A 19,386-nucleotide genomic window follows, 5' to 3' on the forward strand; every position below is an offset into this window, starting at 1 on the left:
TGGCGGCGGTATAGGGGAGGCAGGGTAGGGGTTACTAGGTATAATGTAGGTGGCGGCGGGGTCCGGGAGCAGCGGTTTAGGGGTTAATACATATATTATAGTTGCGGTGGGGACAGGGAGCGGCAGTTTAGGGGTTAATCATTTTTTATTATAGTGGCGGCGGGGTCCGGGAGCGGCGGTTTAGGGGGTAATAACTTTATTTAGTTGCGGCGGTGTAGGGGGGGCAGATTAGGGGTGTTTAGACTCGGGGTACATGTTAGGGTGTTAGGTGTAGACATTTCCCATAGGAATCAATGGGATGTCGGGCAGCAGCCAACCAGGTACGCTGGGCCAGAAAAGTGCCGAGCGTACCTGCTAGTTTTTTGATAACTAGCAAAAGTAGTCAGATTGTGCCGCACTTGTGTGCGGAACATCTGGAGTGACGTAAGAATCGATCTGTGTCGGACTGAGTCCGGCGGATCGAAGCTTACGTCACAAAATTCTACTTTTGCCGGTGTCTAGGGCTTGATAACTAAGGCGAATCAGCATCGCCTCAAATACGCTGCGGAATTCCAGCGTATTTGAGGTAGACACGTTGATAACTAGAGGCCTATATGCTCCATTCTTCCTTTAGTACAAGAGGGTCAGTTCATGACAACCATGGACCTAAAGGGAGCATATCTACATGTTCCTATTCCCAGGGACCATCACAGATTCCTGAGATTCGCCTTTCTAGACAACCATTTCCAGTTTGTTGCCCTTCCATTTGGTCTAGCCACGGTTCCCAAAAAATTTTCAAAGGTTCTGGGGGCTCTTTTGGCAGTGATTCGTTCTCATGGAATTGCTGTGGCACCCTACCTGGATGACATATTGATTCAGGCACCATCTTTTAATCTAGCAAAATCTCACACAGAGATATTGTTGTCTTTTCTTTGCTTCCACGGATGGAATATGAATCTGGAAAAAGCTTCCTTTCCCCTGCTACAAGAGTAGTGTTCTTAGGGTCCATAATAGATTTTCTATTGAAGACAGAGGTCAGGAAAAACAAAATAATTTCCTCTTGCCTCTTTTTCAGGCTTCTGCTCATCCTTCAGTGGCTCAATGTATGGAGGTACTCGGTCTGATGGTGTCTGATGTCTCAGGGCACATGCTTTCGGAGACCTTCCTGGGTGATCGTGACCACGAACGCCAGCCTGCTGGGCTGGGTAGCAGTCTGGAATTTGTTAAAAACTCAGGGCTTTTGGACTCGGGAGGAGTCTGCTCTTCCCATCAACATCTTGGAGTTCCATAGAAAGTAATAGAAGCCGTTAATCGATAAATTATACCAGGTTTCCAATGAAAGTGCAAACTGTTATTACACTGTCGGAGGCTGTCGATACATTGAGAAATATTACACCCAGCTTAACTAGGTGTAAAAGAGGAAAATTGTGCTTTTTGAGACCTGTTTTCTATTGAAATTATAAAACTTTCAAATAAGGCAAGTGTTTTAATGAAGAAATAAATTGTTATAAGTAATATTTATTGTTGTCTCGTGTATAGGAATGGTTAAACTTATATTTTAATAGAAATATCAGTATATATTTAAATATAATAATATATGCAAGAACATATCTACAGAATTCAAACTAGACCTATGCCTAGGGCAGCAATACATATTACTTACATTTATGAAGTGGTAAATATAATTATATAAAAAAATAGTATTTGATTATTGTTAAAAATATGTATTATGAATAAGTGTATCTTTATTGTTCTTGAGAGGTGATCACAGGAAAGGAGCACAGATGTTACGTAAATTCTATAGCGTAAGGTCGGGTTACCTTAGCAACTAATTGATTTTCAAGAAATCCGATGTCAGATGGAAGCGTTAACACAACGTTAACTTATAGCTACACGAAAAGAGCGACTGCACGCAATGCACAAAATATTTTAATGGAAACCTGGTACTAAAATGGAGACGTAAATTACTTTTAGCTGTCAGCCACTTTGGTAGCTAACGGCTCCATTTTTAACGACTCAATGGAAACGAGCCCTAAATGTATTGCCTCCAACTTTATCTTACCTTGATAAGTTATATTAAATGTACCCTTTTTCTTACAAAGAAAAACAGTGAAAAAAGACTGTTTGGCTGGTGACCACAAAGTGGTCAAAATTAAGCTTTTATTATTCAGATTGAGTATGCAATTTTAAGCAACTTTCTAATTTACTCCTATTATCAATTTTTCTTCCTTCTCTTGGTATTTTTATTTGAAAAAACAGGAATATAAGCATAGGAGCCGGCCCATTTTTGGTTTAGCACCTGGGTAGCACTTTCTGATTGGTGTCTAAATGTAGCCACCAATCAGCAAGAGCTACCCAGGTGCTGAACCAAAAATGGGCTGGCTCCTACGCTTACATTCAAATAAAGATACCAAGAGAATGAAGAGGTTTATGAAAGGTTTGGTTTTAGGTGGTTTATTAACAACAGAGTAGGTAGTAGTGTAGGTGGATGTTATAAATGGGAGGCAGTTTATGGGGTTTAATTTAATTCTGCTCTGTGGTGCTGGGGCTAGTTTAAAGGGGGAGTTTTTATGGAGAGACCATAGTTGATTTAAGCATGATTGGGGGATAAGGTCAGCCATTACTAGCAACTGCAGTAGGGGGAAGTAATAGGTTTAATTAAGATGGGGGATCTAGACTTTGTAAGTGATTACCAATCAAAACAATGTGGTTAGTGTAAAAGTACATGGTGGGGATTGGGACAGTGTCAAGTTATTTTTTTTTTGCTTTGGGGGGTCAGGACATTGCAGTTAGGGTTAAAGTGTTGTGTGGTACAGGGACATCAGCATTTAGTGGGTGGGTTTAATTTTGAAAAGTAGCCTATTCTTTCACAATTTAGCTAACATAAATAGGCAATCAATATCGAGGAGGAACCCTTAGACAATTCAGAGAACTGCAAGGATATTCAAGATGAGGACCTACCAGCTGATAGGTGGAAGAGCCTAAAAGACAGGAATGACAAGTATAAAGAGATTTTTTTTGTAAGTTGTTTTTGTTGTTGTTGTTGTTTCTTTTAACCTTGAAGACTAAAATGTTGGGGTGTATTACCAATGGAAAAAAGAGATTGTTGGAGGACATTATGTATGGGGTGTTTGGTGTATAAGAGTCTCAATTATGGTTAATTACCGGGGGTCTATTGGGACAGCTATTATGGAAGGTTCAGGTTGACTTAAAGTGATGGTAAACTTTCCCCTTTATAAAAACAGATCCGTAATGTCAGTGATATTTAAGATGGAATTTAATTCATTAGTTGTAACAAAGATGAGCTATAACTTACTTTTTAACATAAATATGAAATTCAAATTCCCTGTGCTCCGCCTCCCCCTTCAAAAGTAATTTTTTTTTGTGAGCTGAAGGTTTGAATTGTTCTCCAATCAGCGCTCTACCCATATGGCACTTTTTTGTAGCTAGAGCACTGATTGGAGAACAAGGGGGCGGTGGAGCACATGGCATTTGAATTTCATATGTATGTTAAAAAGTTATAGAGCATCTTCATTACAACTGATTAATTAAACTCCATCTAAAATATCACTAACATTCCATATGTTTTTATAAAGAGAAAAGTTTCCCATCACGTTAAGGTAATCTGATGAATAATATGTCGCAGTTAGGATTATTTAGATTTAGAGGGGTCAGATGATCAGTGTTTAGAATTAACCTGTGTTGGGGTTATCAAAATAGAGAATAATTTATTTTCAAAAAGTCAGGTACAGTGAATAAAACAACTGTACAACTGTTTTTAGAACTTAGGGTGAACAGGAGCCTCTGCATTGGATAGAATACTATAATTATTATGTCATACTAGCAACCATAAAATGTAATATCTACCACTGTTATATGGGAGCTGCCGCGCTGCTTGTGTCTGAGCTGCTGACGACATTTCTGTAACATTATTGTAAAACTATTGCTAATATTAGCTGGTTAGAAACAATCTAGCTCAATGTCTTTACACAGCAAACAGTTCAAGATTGGAATAGATTAAATAATTGAATAAAAACAATATGACAAATAAAACTGGATATGCATAAGGTCATTTTTAGATTAATGACATCTCATGGACCTATTCAAATAGGTATAGAGGTTTCTTCTGTAATATATATATTTATATTGCCAAAATGTCTCTTACATACAGAGGAGGAATTGGACACATTTAGGAAAGATAACAGATTAAAAGTGGTGTTAAAGTTAGAATTATAGGGAAAGCTATAGGAAGTTATATAAAGAAAGGTAAAAAGTTTTAAAAAGAAATAGGAGGACTTCTAGAGAGAAGTTATATATAGCAATGGGGGTGGGTAGAGAAGTTATGAGAGAGATGCTATATATGAAGAAATTTGCAAGAGATATAGGATATGAAATGTATATTATGAAGTAATAGGAAAAGGTTTTAAAAGTGCAACATGCAATGCAAAATATATGATATGTATTTCATCCTGCTACCAGCATTTGACATCAAAAACCTAAATATAAAAAGAATATAGATATAACTACAATTTTCAACACCAACTGTTCCAGCATACTAACACCTCAAAGAACAATCTATGAGCATTACTGACTCACAAGCTCATACTTGCACAAGCTCAAGCCTGCCTTAGATAGTAAATTAGGGATTAACAGTCCTTCACATAAGTTCTTGCCATTGTTGTTTTAAAGACACCTTATTTGTTTTGCAATGTCTTAATGCCCAAAGCTACTGAGAACTCTGGTTTCTTGTCATTAAGGATTTTGCTTGCGGCATGCAAATCATAAAAAGTCCAAAATGAGTCATTATTTTAGAAATACATTATTAGATTTGTTTATATACACAAATGGTTCATTTGGAGGGCTGGTTTGCATTTTAGTTAGGGTTTCATGTACCAGGGAGCAACCAATGCATGGTGGGTAATTTTGGAGTTTTGTTTTTCGCTAAAGAGTGTATTTATGGTTGGGAGGAAACATGTGTGGCTGATTATCATTGTAGATGGCTGGGTTACTGATGGGGGACCTTTGGAAGTTAGGGGATATTGGTGTGGTCACTAATTAAGGTTAATGGTTATTAGGACTGGGTCACATATAAGGGTTAATTTAGCCATCAATCAGCAAGCTTTACCCAGGTTCTGAACCAAAATGGCCCGGCTCCTAAGCTTATATTCCTGCTTTTCAAATAAAGATACCAAGATAATGAAGAAAAATTGTTAATAGGAGTAAATTAGAAAGTTGCTTAAAATGGCATGCCCTATCTGAATCATGAAAGAAAAAAACTTGGGTTTTGTGTACCTTTAAGTATGTAAAGGAGATGCATACATTACAATAGGACTCCCAAAATGTAAAAATATTGAAAAAAAATTGTTCTGCAAAAATAGTTTTTTATGGAAAAAAATCAAATTCATGTTGAAATTGTGCAGGTGCATTGTGTCAAAATATGCAAAACACATTACCCTAAGCGAGCTCCAATCCTTTCTATTGGTGACATCTTACCACTCGCAAGGACAGCCCCTTTTGTATAGAATTCCATGAGAACAAGTCTATATGATCTATTAAGTGTAAAATATCCTTATTTTATAGAGATGGCTAAGAAGTTTCAACCCTTTGGTTAATATTTATCAGTTTTATCGCTAATAATAAATGTCATATAATTATTTTATGTTCATCCATACTTCTTCATGTTAGGAAATTGTGTTATGATATGTCCACTTGAACTCATTTATTTAACTTTTTCTTTTTGTTCTAATACATATCTTATGTAATTAATGTAAACGTAAAACTTTCAATAAACACACAGTTCTCAAAAAAAGTATTTCCCTGAGGGCAGCCACTGCAAGTGGTTTTTCATGTTTGACCTACCAAAGTTTTAAAGGGACAGTCAAGTAAAAATTAAAATATCATGATGCAGATAGAGCAATTTTAAACAACTTTCCATTTTACTTTTATCATCAAATTTGCTTTGTTCTCTTGGTGTTCTTTGTTGAGAGCTAAACCTAGGTAGGCTCATAGGCTAATTTGTAAGTCCTTGAAGGCCGCCTTTTATCTCAGTGCATTTTGACAGTTTTTCACAGCTAGACAGGCTAGTTCCTGTGTGTCATATAAGTAACATTTTGCTCACTCCTGTAAAGTTATTTACAAGAGGGCACTGATTGGCTAAAATGCAAGTCTGCCAAAAGAACTGAAATAAGAGGGTAGTCTTAAGAGACTTATATACTAGGTAATCACAGATGTAGAAATAATATTAATATAACCGTGTTGGCTGTGCAAAACTGGAGAATGGGTAATAAAGGGATTATCTATCTTTTAAACAATAAACAATTTGGTGTAGACTTTCCCTTTAATAATCAGGGACTAAGAGAGAATCTTTGGGGATGGACCTTTGCAAGACCCACCTACCAACATACCTCCCTACCCTGGTTGCTTGCAAGTTGTCCAGTACTTTTGTGAGGAACAGCTGGACAACATACCTGGTTGAACCTAGCAACCTGCCATATGGAGTTGCTATATCTTGTCAACTTAGCATGCTGTCGCTAACAATTGTGCAGGTCATTTGTGATTAAAATAATCAAAAGAAGTTGATACACATAATAAATTTTGTTGCAGCTCAATTTGTCCATCACTAATGTAATTTAGACCAAAGCTTACAAAGAATAAAGCATTTACAAAAAAAAAGGGTTTGAAAAAAATGTAACTTTTCCTGTCTCAAGGGTTGCTGAGATGCTTCTGGGAGGGAATTGGTAAAGACTGAAGAAGAGTCTCAGAGATTTCTAAATGCTTTGCAGGTAAAGTGCTTTAATGAAGGATTTAATATTTGGTATCCAGTAAATGGCCTTAAATCTACAGAAAGCATCTCTGAACTCAGAGCCCATATGCAGAGTTAAAGCTGGTGTAGCTAAGCAATATTTTATAAACACATCATTCTTAAGCACATTCTATCTATCTAATTACCTATCACTGATCTATCTATCTAATTACTTATCACCTATCAATCTTTGTATACACTAGTGGGGGGTTTGTTGTTTTTTGTTAGAAAACACTGCATCTTACTTGTGACAGGCTTGATAATATCTGTAACAGTTACAAAAAAAATTGTATTGGGGTGTAATTCAATGACACAAACTTGCAGGCAGTTCACTTATAGGCAACCAAAAAATGCTTAGTTGTTTTATTATGAATTTATGCTATATTAAGTACATTTATGACCAGATTACACGGGGCACACTATATATATATATTTTGCTTGCGTGCTAACTATACTCAAAGTGGTAAGTGCGCGTATTAAAAGTTGAAATTAAAAAGTTAGTGTGAGAGAGAAAGTCCAATGTAAGCTAATTTCAGGCCTTTTAAGGGCTATTGGTAGTTTAGTTTAGATTGGGGGTGGTTTTTTTGGGGGGTTATTTTCATAGGGATTAGGTTTAAAAAATATTTTGATAATTTTTGTTTATTTTTTTCTGTAATGTTAGACTTTTTTATTTTTTGTAATGTTAGATAAATGTTTTGTAATTTAATGTTAGGATTTTTTATTTTAAGTGTAATCTAGTAGTAACTGGGGTTAATTTAGGGGGTGTTAGTAGTATAATTAGTTAGTTGGCGTTGTAGGGTTTGGCGGTTTAGGGGTTAATATTGTAATTTATTTAGTTGGCGTTGTGGGGGTTTGGCGGTGTAAGGGTTAGATAGTTTCTGTTGTGGGAGTTTAGCGATTTAAGGGTTAGTGTTTTTGTTTATACTTAGTACGGGCGGTTATGTTTTTTTTTTTCTTAATTCTTCGTGTGGGTGGTTAGTTTTTTTTTTAAATACTTTGTGCGGGCGGTTAGTTTTATTTTTTTTATACTTTGTGCGGGCGGTTAGTTTTTTTTTCTTAATACTTCATGCCGGGTGGTTCTTCTTTTAATTTTTTTATTTCTTATGGGAGGTTACGTGTTTTTTAGTTATTTCATGTGGACGGTTGCTTGTTTTTTTTTTTTTAAGGCTTCGTTTGCCTACGCTGCATCCAGGTGGATTCTTTTGGCTGCATGTGCAGCCAACATTCTTTTGGCTGCCTGGCGCAGCCACCATTCTTTTAAGGATGCGTGTGTGCAACTGGCGACACACCCCGACGGACGCGTTACAAACGCAATTATAGTATAGATATATATATATATATTTAATATATATCTATACCTATATATCTATATGAATATATACTCGATGATATTGCATGTTTCATGTCTATAAGTGTATAAATCTATTTATGTGCATATATGTATGTATGTGTGCACATACATATTTACACATATACACACATAAATACATATGTATACACTTATATAGACATGTATACACTTATATAGACATATGTACACACACACATACATATATACACACAGATATTTAGACATATCTATATACATTGGAGACCTGTCCAGTCAAACACCTTGCCATGTACCATATCCCTTTTTAACTATTTTAAAACATATTTATCAATATTAAAATTATATATTTTTATTAAAAAGTGTATCTATGTGTCTAATACTTTATTTAATGTGTTTGTGATGAGTTTTGTGCAACTTTTTTTTTAGTCCTTGCAGTTTACTTCAGGAGGCCTATTTAAGAAAGGTCTTGCGGACCTGATCCGACACTGCGGATCAGGTCCGCAAGACCTCGCTGAATGCGGAGAGCAATACGCTCTCCGTATTCAGCATTGCACCAGCAGCTCTTGTGATCTGCTGGTGCAACGCCGCCCCCTGTAGACTCGCGGCCAATCAGCCACCAGCAGGGGGTGTCAATCAACCCGATCGTACTCGATCAGGTTGAATTCCGGCGATTCCTGTCCGCCTGCACAGAGCAGGCGGACAGGGTTATGGAACAGCGGTCTTTAGACCGCTGCTTCATAACTGCTGTTTCTGGCGAGCCTACAGGCTCGCCAGAAACACGGGGCCTCAAGCTCCATTTGGAGCTTAATAGATAGGCCCCCAGGTCTCAAGTTGCTGTAAATATTTTAACACAGTTTTGGCTTTTGCTCAAGCACAAACTATAACTTTCAACTTTGTAATACCAATGCAAATTAGCGCAGTCGCGATATCTATTGAATGGATAGGCTGTGCTCAGCGAAGTTAGGCACCTTAACCCTTTTCTGGTTAATGTGCTTTATTATGGACTTGTAATATCAAAGTTGCAGGCTAATGGTAGCGCGGTCATGCAAACTTGGTTATCGTGCGCACGCTATCATTAGCACGCCGCTTGTAATCTAGCCCTTAATGTTTTATTTTATTTCACTTTAAAATTAAAAATAATGTATTTGAAAATTTTTAGATCATAGCAAATTTTGACACATCCCTCTCAAAAATATTCTAGATAAATCCAATTCTTGCAGAGTGAATGTGAATACAAGATGTACGATTTGGGAACATTGTTTTGTGCTTCAAATATAATAAAATATCTGCTCAAATTTTAATCGGAGATCTGCATGAATATTTTAGAAATCAGTCTAATGTACTGCACAACAAAAATATTTGCACTGCAGAGAAATCTTTGTATATCTTTGTATAATGTTTGTATATACACCTAACTACTGCATTACAACAGAGTTACAAATATTCTGTTTGCTATATTAGCAGAATTAAAACAATGTTTCTTATAATGACTGTCTCTGCAGTTTGGTTCAAGTGCAGTGCATTGTGGTATCTTGAGTTGAACCAACGTGCATCACAGGTATTTGATCAGCAGCGCAGTGTTTTGTCTTCACAATAAATATTGTCTCCAAGTAACATAATCTTTTGTGATGTTTTGCTCATGTACTTGAGATAAAGAGCATTAGCGAAGTGTTCTACTTCAGTACCAGTGATAATATACTATTTGCCCGTTTACAGGAGCACGTTAAATAACCATTACAAGTAGCTGGTTAATGCTACCACAAGCTCGCTGGTATTGAGAGTGGAGCACAAATATTGCGCTCGCAAAAGCGCAATTTTGCGCTCCATTCAATATCTGGCCCATTATTGGTGAAGCCACTGATTGTGCTTGATGAGGTCATAAACAATCCAATTAATGATGATGTAATGTATGATGTCATTAATAAAGCCTCAGGGTGCAGTTTGTATTCAGTTTTCAATAATCCACTAATACACCTCTGCAGATATTATTTCTAAAACAACAAATTTGTTTACATATCTGTCACTAAGGCATTAGCAATTGAACATGATTTCTATACAGGCATATACAGGTATAGATGTTTTTCAATTAACCTTTTCCAGTCCTTTAAATGTTAAACTGGTGCGGCCGGCGAGTCTTAATTAATTTTCGCTCCAATTTTTTTTATTTTCACAGCTAAATAGCAGGTCACCGCTAGATGTCACTATTTAGCTGTGAAATTCAAAAGCGGCAAAGTCGGAGTATATCGCTAAAAAGATTAATAATATTAATTTTTTAAAAAGTTTTCAAAACCTGCACACTGCAACTGCCTTCTTCTTGAAAAAAAGTTTTAAAGGGACACTCAAGTCAAAATTAAACTTTCGTGATTCAGATAGAGCAGGCAATATTAAACAACTTTCCAATATACTTGCATTAACAAAATATGCACAGTCTTTTTATAGGTGCACTTTTTGATACAATCAGAATGATTGACAGCCCCTGCTAGCGGCCGATTGACCAGAAATGCTTGTGCAATGATAAATGCTGACAGCGTATGCTGTCTGCATTTATCGATGTCGGGCGGACATGATCCGCTACAGCTGATCATGTCCACCCAACAGTTGATAAATCTACCCCTAAGTGCTATTGCATTGTCTTTTTATTGTGCATTTGTTAATTATGCAAATCTACTGTATTTACTGGTCCTTTTAGGTCAGTTTTAAAAAAACAACAACAAATTAATATCATCATCATAGAAAATGCATGTCAATGTGTTTTATGAAATGCAGCTTTAAGAGAATGCCCTTCCCTTTAAAGTTACTTGTTAATAATCATTTTCCACACATACTTCCATAGTTCATAGCCAGTGCAGGTGCCACCATATTTGAAAGCCAGCACTCCCTCAGCTCTCAAGTACTTATAAATAGTCAGATTGTAAAGGATTTATCTGTTTTGGCTGATCTGTAGCTCAGCCTTGTGTGTGATTAATGTGTGCAGATTTACTTTAAAGGGACATGAAACCCAACATTTTTCATTCATGATTCAGATAGAGCATACAATTTTAAACAACTTTTTAATATACATTTCTTAAAATTTATTTTTGTGCTTTTGGTATCTTTTGTTGAAAAGCAGGGACGTATATGGCAGCGGTTTTGCAAAAATGGTATCCATTTGCAAGAGCACTAAATGGCAGCACTAATTCCTGCATGCAGTGCTCCAGACACACATCTAGGTATCTCTTCAACAAAGAATACAATGGGAACAAAGCTAATTTGATAATAGAAGTAAATTGGAAACTTTTTAAAAATACTATGCTCTGTATGAATCACAAAGTAACATTTTGGGGTTTCATGTCCCTTTAACTGTTTAAATCGTAACTTTCATATCACCAAAGGGTTAACTGAAATGTATAAGCTCCAAGGAGAACGCATATAATTTACTTAAAAAGAAGCATATTTTATTAAACGCATATGTAAAGCATGTTTACAAAATTACTTTCTTTGATAAGCTATTTTCAACACTACCAAGTATGTTGCTTTCAAAAGATATTGAAGTATGTTAATAAAATGTTCAAATTTATTAGATCATTTTGATATGTAATGAATGTCTGTTTGTCATTACTGGCACAATTATCTAAAGGTATCTGGGCTTGAGAAATTCTCTAATAAATCTACTGTGGTATTCTCTAGAGGCAGTTTTTACCTTGAGAACAGTGTGTTTCACAAAACTACTTTAAAGGGACAGTCTACACAAAAATTGTTATTGATTAAGAAGATTAATAAGTGGCTTTACTACCCATTCCCCAGCTTTGCACAACCAACATTATTAGATTAATACATTTTATAACCTTTAAACCTCTAAATTTCACAGTACTAAATGCAACTCAATAGATTTTAAATAGTCAGTCATGTGATCAGTCTGTAGAGGCTTAGATACAAGGTAATCACAGAGGTTAAAAGTGTATTAATATAACTGTGTTGGTTATGCAAAACTGGGGAATGGGTAAGAAAGGGATTTCTATCTATTAAAACAATAAAAACTCTATAGTAGACTGTCCCTTTAAGTATGTGGAGGATATGCATACATTACACAAGGGCTCAGAGAAAAAAAATATATAATTAAAAAATTGTATGAGAGTATGAATATTTCACCTATGTTCTTGTTCAGATATCATGAAAATCTGACCTGTTGAGGTCCTGAGGACTGAGGTTGGAAAACATTCTTTTGAAGGGACAATGAACTGTAAAATTGGTTTTCGCTTAAAGGGACAGTCTACACCAGAATTGTTATTGTTTTAAAAGATAGATAATCCCTTTATTACCCATTTCCCAGTTTTGCATAACCAACACAGTTATAATAATATACTTTTAACCTCTGTGATTATCTTGTATCTAAGCCTCTGCAAACTGCCCCTTTTTCAGTTCTTTTGATAGACTTGCAGTCTAGCCAATCAGTGCCTGCTCCCAGATAACTTCTTGTGCACGAGCACAGTTATCTATATGAAATACGTGAACTAACACCCTCTAGTGGTGAAAAACTGTTAAAATGCAATCTGAAAGAGGTGGGCTTCAAGGTCTAAGAAATTAGCATATGAACCTCCTAGGTTAAGCTTTCAACTAAGAATACCAAGAGAACAAAGCAAAATTGGTGATAAAAGTCAATTGGAAAATTGTTTAAAATTACATGCTCTATCTGAATGATGAAAGTTTATTTTGGCCTAGACTGTCCCTTTAATGTGTTTTCAATTAATTGTTATACCAGCTGCAGAGTATACAATTCATTTGAGTTTATCTTTATATATAAAGTAGCAGGTTTTGCTCTTTGAAACCACAACCCATCAAAATGGGTTTAGCTTGCAGTGAAATCAGATATCTTTATTTTATCACTTTCTGTACACACATGCTTTGTTATTGTATCTCTGTCTGTATACCAAAGCCCAATACTTAGAGAGAACAATTCAAAATGAACATATCACTGCTTATCTCTCCTAACCTCCGCTGGGTGTGTCATTTCTTCTATTTTCTTTAGCCTATGCTTAAAGGGGCACTGAACCCAACATTTTTCATTCGTGATTCAGATAGAGCATGCAATTTTAAGCAACTTTTTTAATTTACTCCTATTATCAATTTTTCTTCGTTCTCTTGCTATCTTTATTTGAAAAAGAAGGCATCTAAGCTAAGGAGCCAGACAATTTTTGGTTCAGACCATGGACAGCACTTGTTTATTGTTGGGTAAATTTATCCACCAATCAGCAAGAACAACCCAGGTTGTTCACCAAAAATGGGCCGCCCTCTAAACTTACATTTTTGCCTTTCAAATAAAGATACCAAGAGAATGAAGAAAATTTGATAATAGGAGTCAGTTAGAAAGTTGCTAAATATTGCATGCTCTATCTGAATCACAAAAGAAAAAAAAATTGGGATCAGTGTCCCTTTAAGTATAGAAACGTTCAGTATAGGTAGCGATACCACAGGCAAAATCAGCTATTTCAATTGCTGTTATAAAGGTAAATTAACTATTTGTAACATAGTAACATAGTAACATAGTAACATAGTAGATGAGGTTGAAAAAAGACCGAAGTCCATCGAGTTCAACCTATACAAATCTAAAATATATACAAAAAGCTCCAGTTAAGTTTAAATAATCCCACTAAAAGGTGACCCATTTAATACTAACAATCATATCCATGAATTTTGTTTATAGACAGAAATGTATCCAAATAATTTTTAAATGTATCTAGGGTATTTGCATTCACTACCTCCTTTGGTAATGAGTTCCAAAATTTTATTGCTCTTACAGTGAAAAAACGTTTCCGTTGCAGGAGATTAAATCTCCTTTCCTCCAAAAATATAATACTCTACAGCAGCTAAAATGGATCATTTGGAAAAAATTAAAGGGGAGAAAAAATGAAGGTAAACTGTCCCTTTAAAACATACACCAGGCGCACTATGCTGCTCCTAATTTGAACACTGTTCATGTACTGCTCAGGTATAGCATTGCAATGCACACGGAAGAAAAGGGTTAATCACAATACTGTAGAAAAATCGTTAATTTTTTTCAAAGAATGTAATCGACTTCATAAGGGAAACTATTGAAAGGATTTCATTATTACAAAAGAATGTCCACTTAATAAAACAAAATCTATACTGCTGTTTGGTACATGAGAATCTACTGTTTAGACAACACAAAGCAATATCAATGACACACAGCATTGCACAAGAGTTCAGTTTAGTATCTGAATACACAAATGGTTGTTACACACAATTCGTATTACAAAAGCATCCTGCACTGCCTACATCAAAGTGACAACTCATAGTTATTTTTAGCACATTGTCGTCACTGTATTTTTATCATAGAGATCTATCTACATGGATACAACAAAGGATGTTATCTTGACATTTCTTAAAATTTTTAACACAAGAGGTCATGAGATGAAAGAATATTATTTGTTGTTATCTTTGTATCTATATCAAGTGTGTCTATACAGTAGCAGGTCTATTTAGCAAAGGGCCCTGGTGCAAACTTTTTTTTTGGGGCCCCCCCAAAGCTAACTCAGTAGTAAGCAATTGTAATAATATACATGCTGCTCTGTAAAATGATTTTGAGGATAGATAGATAGATAGATAGATAGATAGATAGATAGATAGATAGATAGATAGATTATAGATGATATATATATAAATAGCTAGACAGATAGCTGGATAGATAAATAGATGATAGATAAATAGATGATAGATAGATAGATAGATAGATAGATAGATAGATAGATAGATAGATAGATAGCTGGATAGATAAACAGATGATAGATAGATAGATAGATAGATAGATAAATTATAGATATATAGATAAATAGATGATAGATAGATAGATAGATAGATAGATAGATAGATAGATAGACAGATAGATGGATAGATAGATGATAGATAAATTCTAGATAGATAGATAGATAGATGATAGAGATAGATAGATAGATAGATAGATAGATAGACGGATATATAGATGATAGATAGATAGACGGGTAGATAGATAGATAGATAGATAGATAGATCGATAGATAGATGATTGATAGATAGATGATAGATAGATAGATAGATAGATAGATGATAGATAGATAGATAGATAGATAGATAGATAGATAGATAGATAGATAGATGATTGATAGATAGATAGATAGATAGATAGATAGATAGATAGGATAGTCCTGGGACCTGCACTAATAAAATGCCCATCTGCATTAGGATTGTACACATTCTGCACATGCCTATGTATAGACTGGCTGTATGTTGGTCATATACAATAAATGGTAAAAACATACTTCTGTATTAGATATAAGACCTGAAACCTTTATTATATTTTTTTTGCCTGTAATGTTACTTTTTTAATGAAACAAATATAAATGTTAACATTGTAAAAATTAAAAACATATTTAATTATATGTGATTTATGGATATACAATTAGTAAGATTACAGATGGCTATATCAAGGGCTGGCAGTGGCAGCCTTTTATCAATAAATCCAATAAATCCCAGCACTCAAAAGATAGATTGCACGTCACTTCAGGGCCACTACCAAGGCCCCCAGAACAATAACAGGAACCAAAAGTTGAGGTGACAGCAAATAACTTTTAATATAAAGTTACATAGACAAGCAGAATAGCAACGTTTCGGGATGCTATCCCTTATTCATGCCATGCCAAACAAATCAAACAGTGTGACATATATCTAACCACCACAAGGTGGCGCTACAATTCACTTTATCTATTAACACCTTCATTACCAATGTTACAATATACAATCAGTATCTTTTAACATATTAAATGCATGTCATATTTAATAAAGATAATAAGGCAACATATTCAGACTAGGAGCAGAATTACCCTGACATTCATCTTAGCTTTTAACATCTAAAATAAAGGTTATAAAGATACAGCTAGATCCCAATCTCTATTTAGGCCTTTTGGTTCAAGGGATCCTAATTCATAGATCCAAAAGGATTCTCTCTGTTTCAATTGAAGTTCCCTGTTACCCCCTCTATGGGCAGTATCTATATGATCAATGATTTGGAATTTTAATTGGCTGATCGAATGACCAGCTTTCAAAAAATGATTTGCTAATGGGGCTTTTAAATTGCCAGTTCGTATGTTACTTTTGTGTTCTATGATCGTGTCTTTAGCAGATCTAGTCGACTCACCTATATAAACACTTCCACACGGACACTTAATCATATAAATGATATAGGTTAAACAGGTAAAAAAAAACTTTTATCAGTGTTGTGCCAAAGTAATATTAGAATGTGACCATTTTTGCCAGTTCTGTCTTTTGTATAAAGTTTGGAAATAAAAAATAAATATTTATATAATAATCATAACAAATAATAAAGAGTGCTCTGCATTCATTATGTTAGCCATATATTCATGTCAGATCAGAACCTTGGACCTACAGCCCCTTTGTCACCCTATAGCCATAAGTCTTTGTCACCCTATAGCCATAAGTCTTTGTCACCCTATAGCCATAAGTCTTTGTCACCCTATAGCCATAAGTCTTTGTCACCCTATAGCCATAAGTCTTTGTCACCCTATAGCCATAAGTCCATCACAATTTTTTTTAGAAAGGCAAATTTTACCTTGAGAGCTGTTAATCTGGCTATCCCAGACTGTGGATGTGAAGGAGTGGGACCTCCATTACAATTTAAATGGATATGAAACCCAAAAATGTATTTTGTGATTCAGACAGAGCAGACCATTTTAAACATGTTTGCAATTCACTTCTATTAGCAAATTAGCTTTGTTCCCATGGTACAAAGAAGATAATTGTCTGGATCACTATATGGCAGGAACGTTTTTTGTAAAACAGCTAGTCATATAGTGCACACTCTAGAGTTTAACTCCCTGCTTTTCAACAAGAGAGCGAAAAAGATTTGATAATAGAAGTAAATTAGAAAGTTGTTTAAAATTGCATGTTCTGAATCATAAAAGAAAAAAATTGTGCTTTATCTTCCTTTAAGGTCTAAAAAAATCTTAAAGGGACATGAAATCCCATATAGATAGATAAATCATAACTAAATTCATATATAAAGAGATAGAGAGATGTGTGTGAGGGTGCGTATTTGTGTTACTGCCTTATTTACACAATACTAACCTTGTCTATATATCACTGTCACTATATTTCTGCATGATGTATAACAATATGCAACAACGGAAAACAATGTATTTGTATAACTACATTGACCAAATAACAGCCAGTTTCCACCTCTAAACAAACTTTTTTTTCTTTTAATTTGAAAAGCAAAAAAAAAAAAAAAACAAGACTGCCAATAAATCAAAATAATACATTTGTGTGCTTACTGTGTGAGATAAGATCTATTAAAAGTAGAATTTGCATTTCATTTAAGACAATATTAACCTTTAACATTTTATCTTATCCTGAAATATCTCAAATTTCTCACTAATAAAGCACAGAAAACTTGGCCAGTTGAGTGGCATTATGAAGTAGCAAGGTGGGGCAGTGCAATACTTTGTAATGTTATAATATTTTCTGCTATAGAAAGCACAGACTCATTTCATAATTTAACCTCAAATTTGTTTAATGATAATGAATGCAATAAACAATTAAGCATTTTAATATTAGCTAATTTTAGGTTCATTTGGCTTAAATTTTAACTGCAGGTCAGTATAATCAGCTGGGGGTGCGTATTAAAATGTTCCTAGAAAGAACACTGTTTTGCTTAAATTAAATTGGGATAAAGCAATAAAAAAATACATTGTATGTGAATCAGGGTAAATAAACCTAAATGTATCTATGTTTTAAATATGTTTAATATAAACATACATAGAGAGATAGAAGGAAAAGTATATGTATCAATACAGTCCACACATATAGATAGCACTATATATGATCCATCACTTATTGTCATTTAAAATATATTAATTATCACTATTCCCTTTAGCAAGTATTTTATTTTACTTCATAATCTCTTACATTTCTCACACAAATTATAACTAGATATAATTATCTTATTTGGACTGAAGACTAAAAGGTATAGGCATAAAATCAGAAGTGCACATTTTAAAAGTATAGTTACTGTAAATTAATTGCAAATTCAAAATTAACTTTGCACCATGATTTAATTATTTATGTAATTTGTTAAGTTACCAACATCAGAAACATCAGGATCTTTCTTACATATGTTGGCTAAACAGCTATTTTTTAAAAAAAATGTATATATATAATTATTATTTTTCTTATTTATTTTTTTTAAATAATAAATTTCCCCAAAGATTAATCTTCCAAAAAATGAGTAAAAAAGTAAAAAAAAAATATATATTTTTCTTTCATACCTCTGCAGTAGCAAAGTAGAATTATCAGGAATAAAGTCCATAGTCTAGGCGGACATATATAAAACTTCCAATCCATCACTGTATATTTAGTCTTGATCCACAGAATGCTCAGATGGGTACAGCTAGTGATCTTCTGGCTTTTCTGAATACTAGTGAATATATGAATCTTGCAGTAGCTTAAAACACCTGTGCTCAGTTATTGGTGCAAGGTATGAATGACACTCCTCTCTGCTTGAAGCACTTCTATGGGACACTAAAATGCCCAAGAGCTTTAGAGAGAAACTCTATGACCAAGCAGGTGACTAATTTAAATAACTAGTTATCCTGCAATAGAATATATCTGACTTGTGTAGTACAGTTGCTGAGTGATCACCCAGGAATCTTGACTATTCTCTGTTTATCTCAAACACCACACCTGTGATCTAATATCTTCAAGGGATGGTATTAGAGGAGGGTACAATATACATTTTATAACTGTCTAAATAGTTCTGGAATATATGTGTTTAACATGCAATGTTCATTTAAATGAGAAATTGAAATTTGATTCCATATAGATAAATGGTATTTTCACAAAGTTAAATGTTTTTACTACTTGATTCAATATGGAATCTATACACTTACCATTTAAAAAGATCCTCTCTACTCAATTAATTTGAATTTAAGGTCTTTCATTTATTTGTTACTTCTGAATTATATGAGTCCTTCAGACCTTGATCATATCTTTAATAACTGAGTTGATGTATGTTTAAGTTTTCTATGTCACAATATAAATTAACTCTGCTTGGATTTACTTAGTCACTGTGTAGCATGTAGCAAGGTAATGTAAACTGCAGCATACTTTATTATGCAGGATGCACTTAAGTCTATAAAAGAACAAGTTGTAGAGGTAAGTTACTAGAAAGGAAATAAAAAAAAATTTTCTGTACATTGCATTGTTTTTATGTACGTAAATGAACAATTTC

The 19,386-nt window shown here is 34.4% G+C and overlaps 1 protein-coding gene across 3 annotated transcripts in view; it reads right to left on the reverse strand.

Annotated features, from left to right (window-relative positions):
- LOC128649677 (mucin-17-like) overlaps nucleotides 1-18,776 on the reverse strand; it is a 116,185-nt gene extending 97,409 nt beyond the window's left edge. For 2 of the 3 annotated variants that reach the window (XM_053703067.1, XM_053703066.1), the window contains exon 1: nucleotides 18,425-18,775. In XM_053703067.1, coding sequence (XP_053559042.1) covers nucleotides 18,425-18,500 — 76 coding nt within the window. In that variant the 5' untranslated portion in view covers nucleotides 18,501-18,775. Of the gene's footprint in view, nucleotides 1-18,424 lie in introns of all 3 variants that reach the window. The other variant, XM_053703068.1, reaches the window with a different exon arrangement.
- Between the last annotated feature and the right edge of the window lie 610 nt (nucleotides 18,777-19,386).

This window comes from Bombina bombina, chromosome 2, assembly GCF_027579735.1.
Source record: "Bombina bombina isolate aBomBom1 chromosome 2, aBomBom1.pri, whole genome shotgun sequence".
Lineage (NCBI taxonomy): Eukaryota > Metazoa > Chordata > Amphibia > Anura > Bombinatoridae > Bombina > Bombina bombina.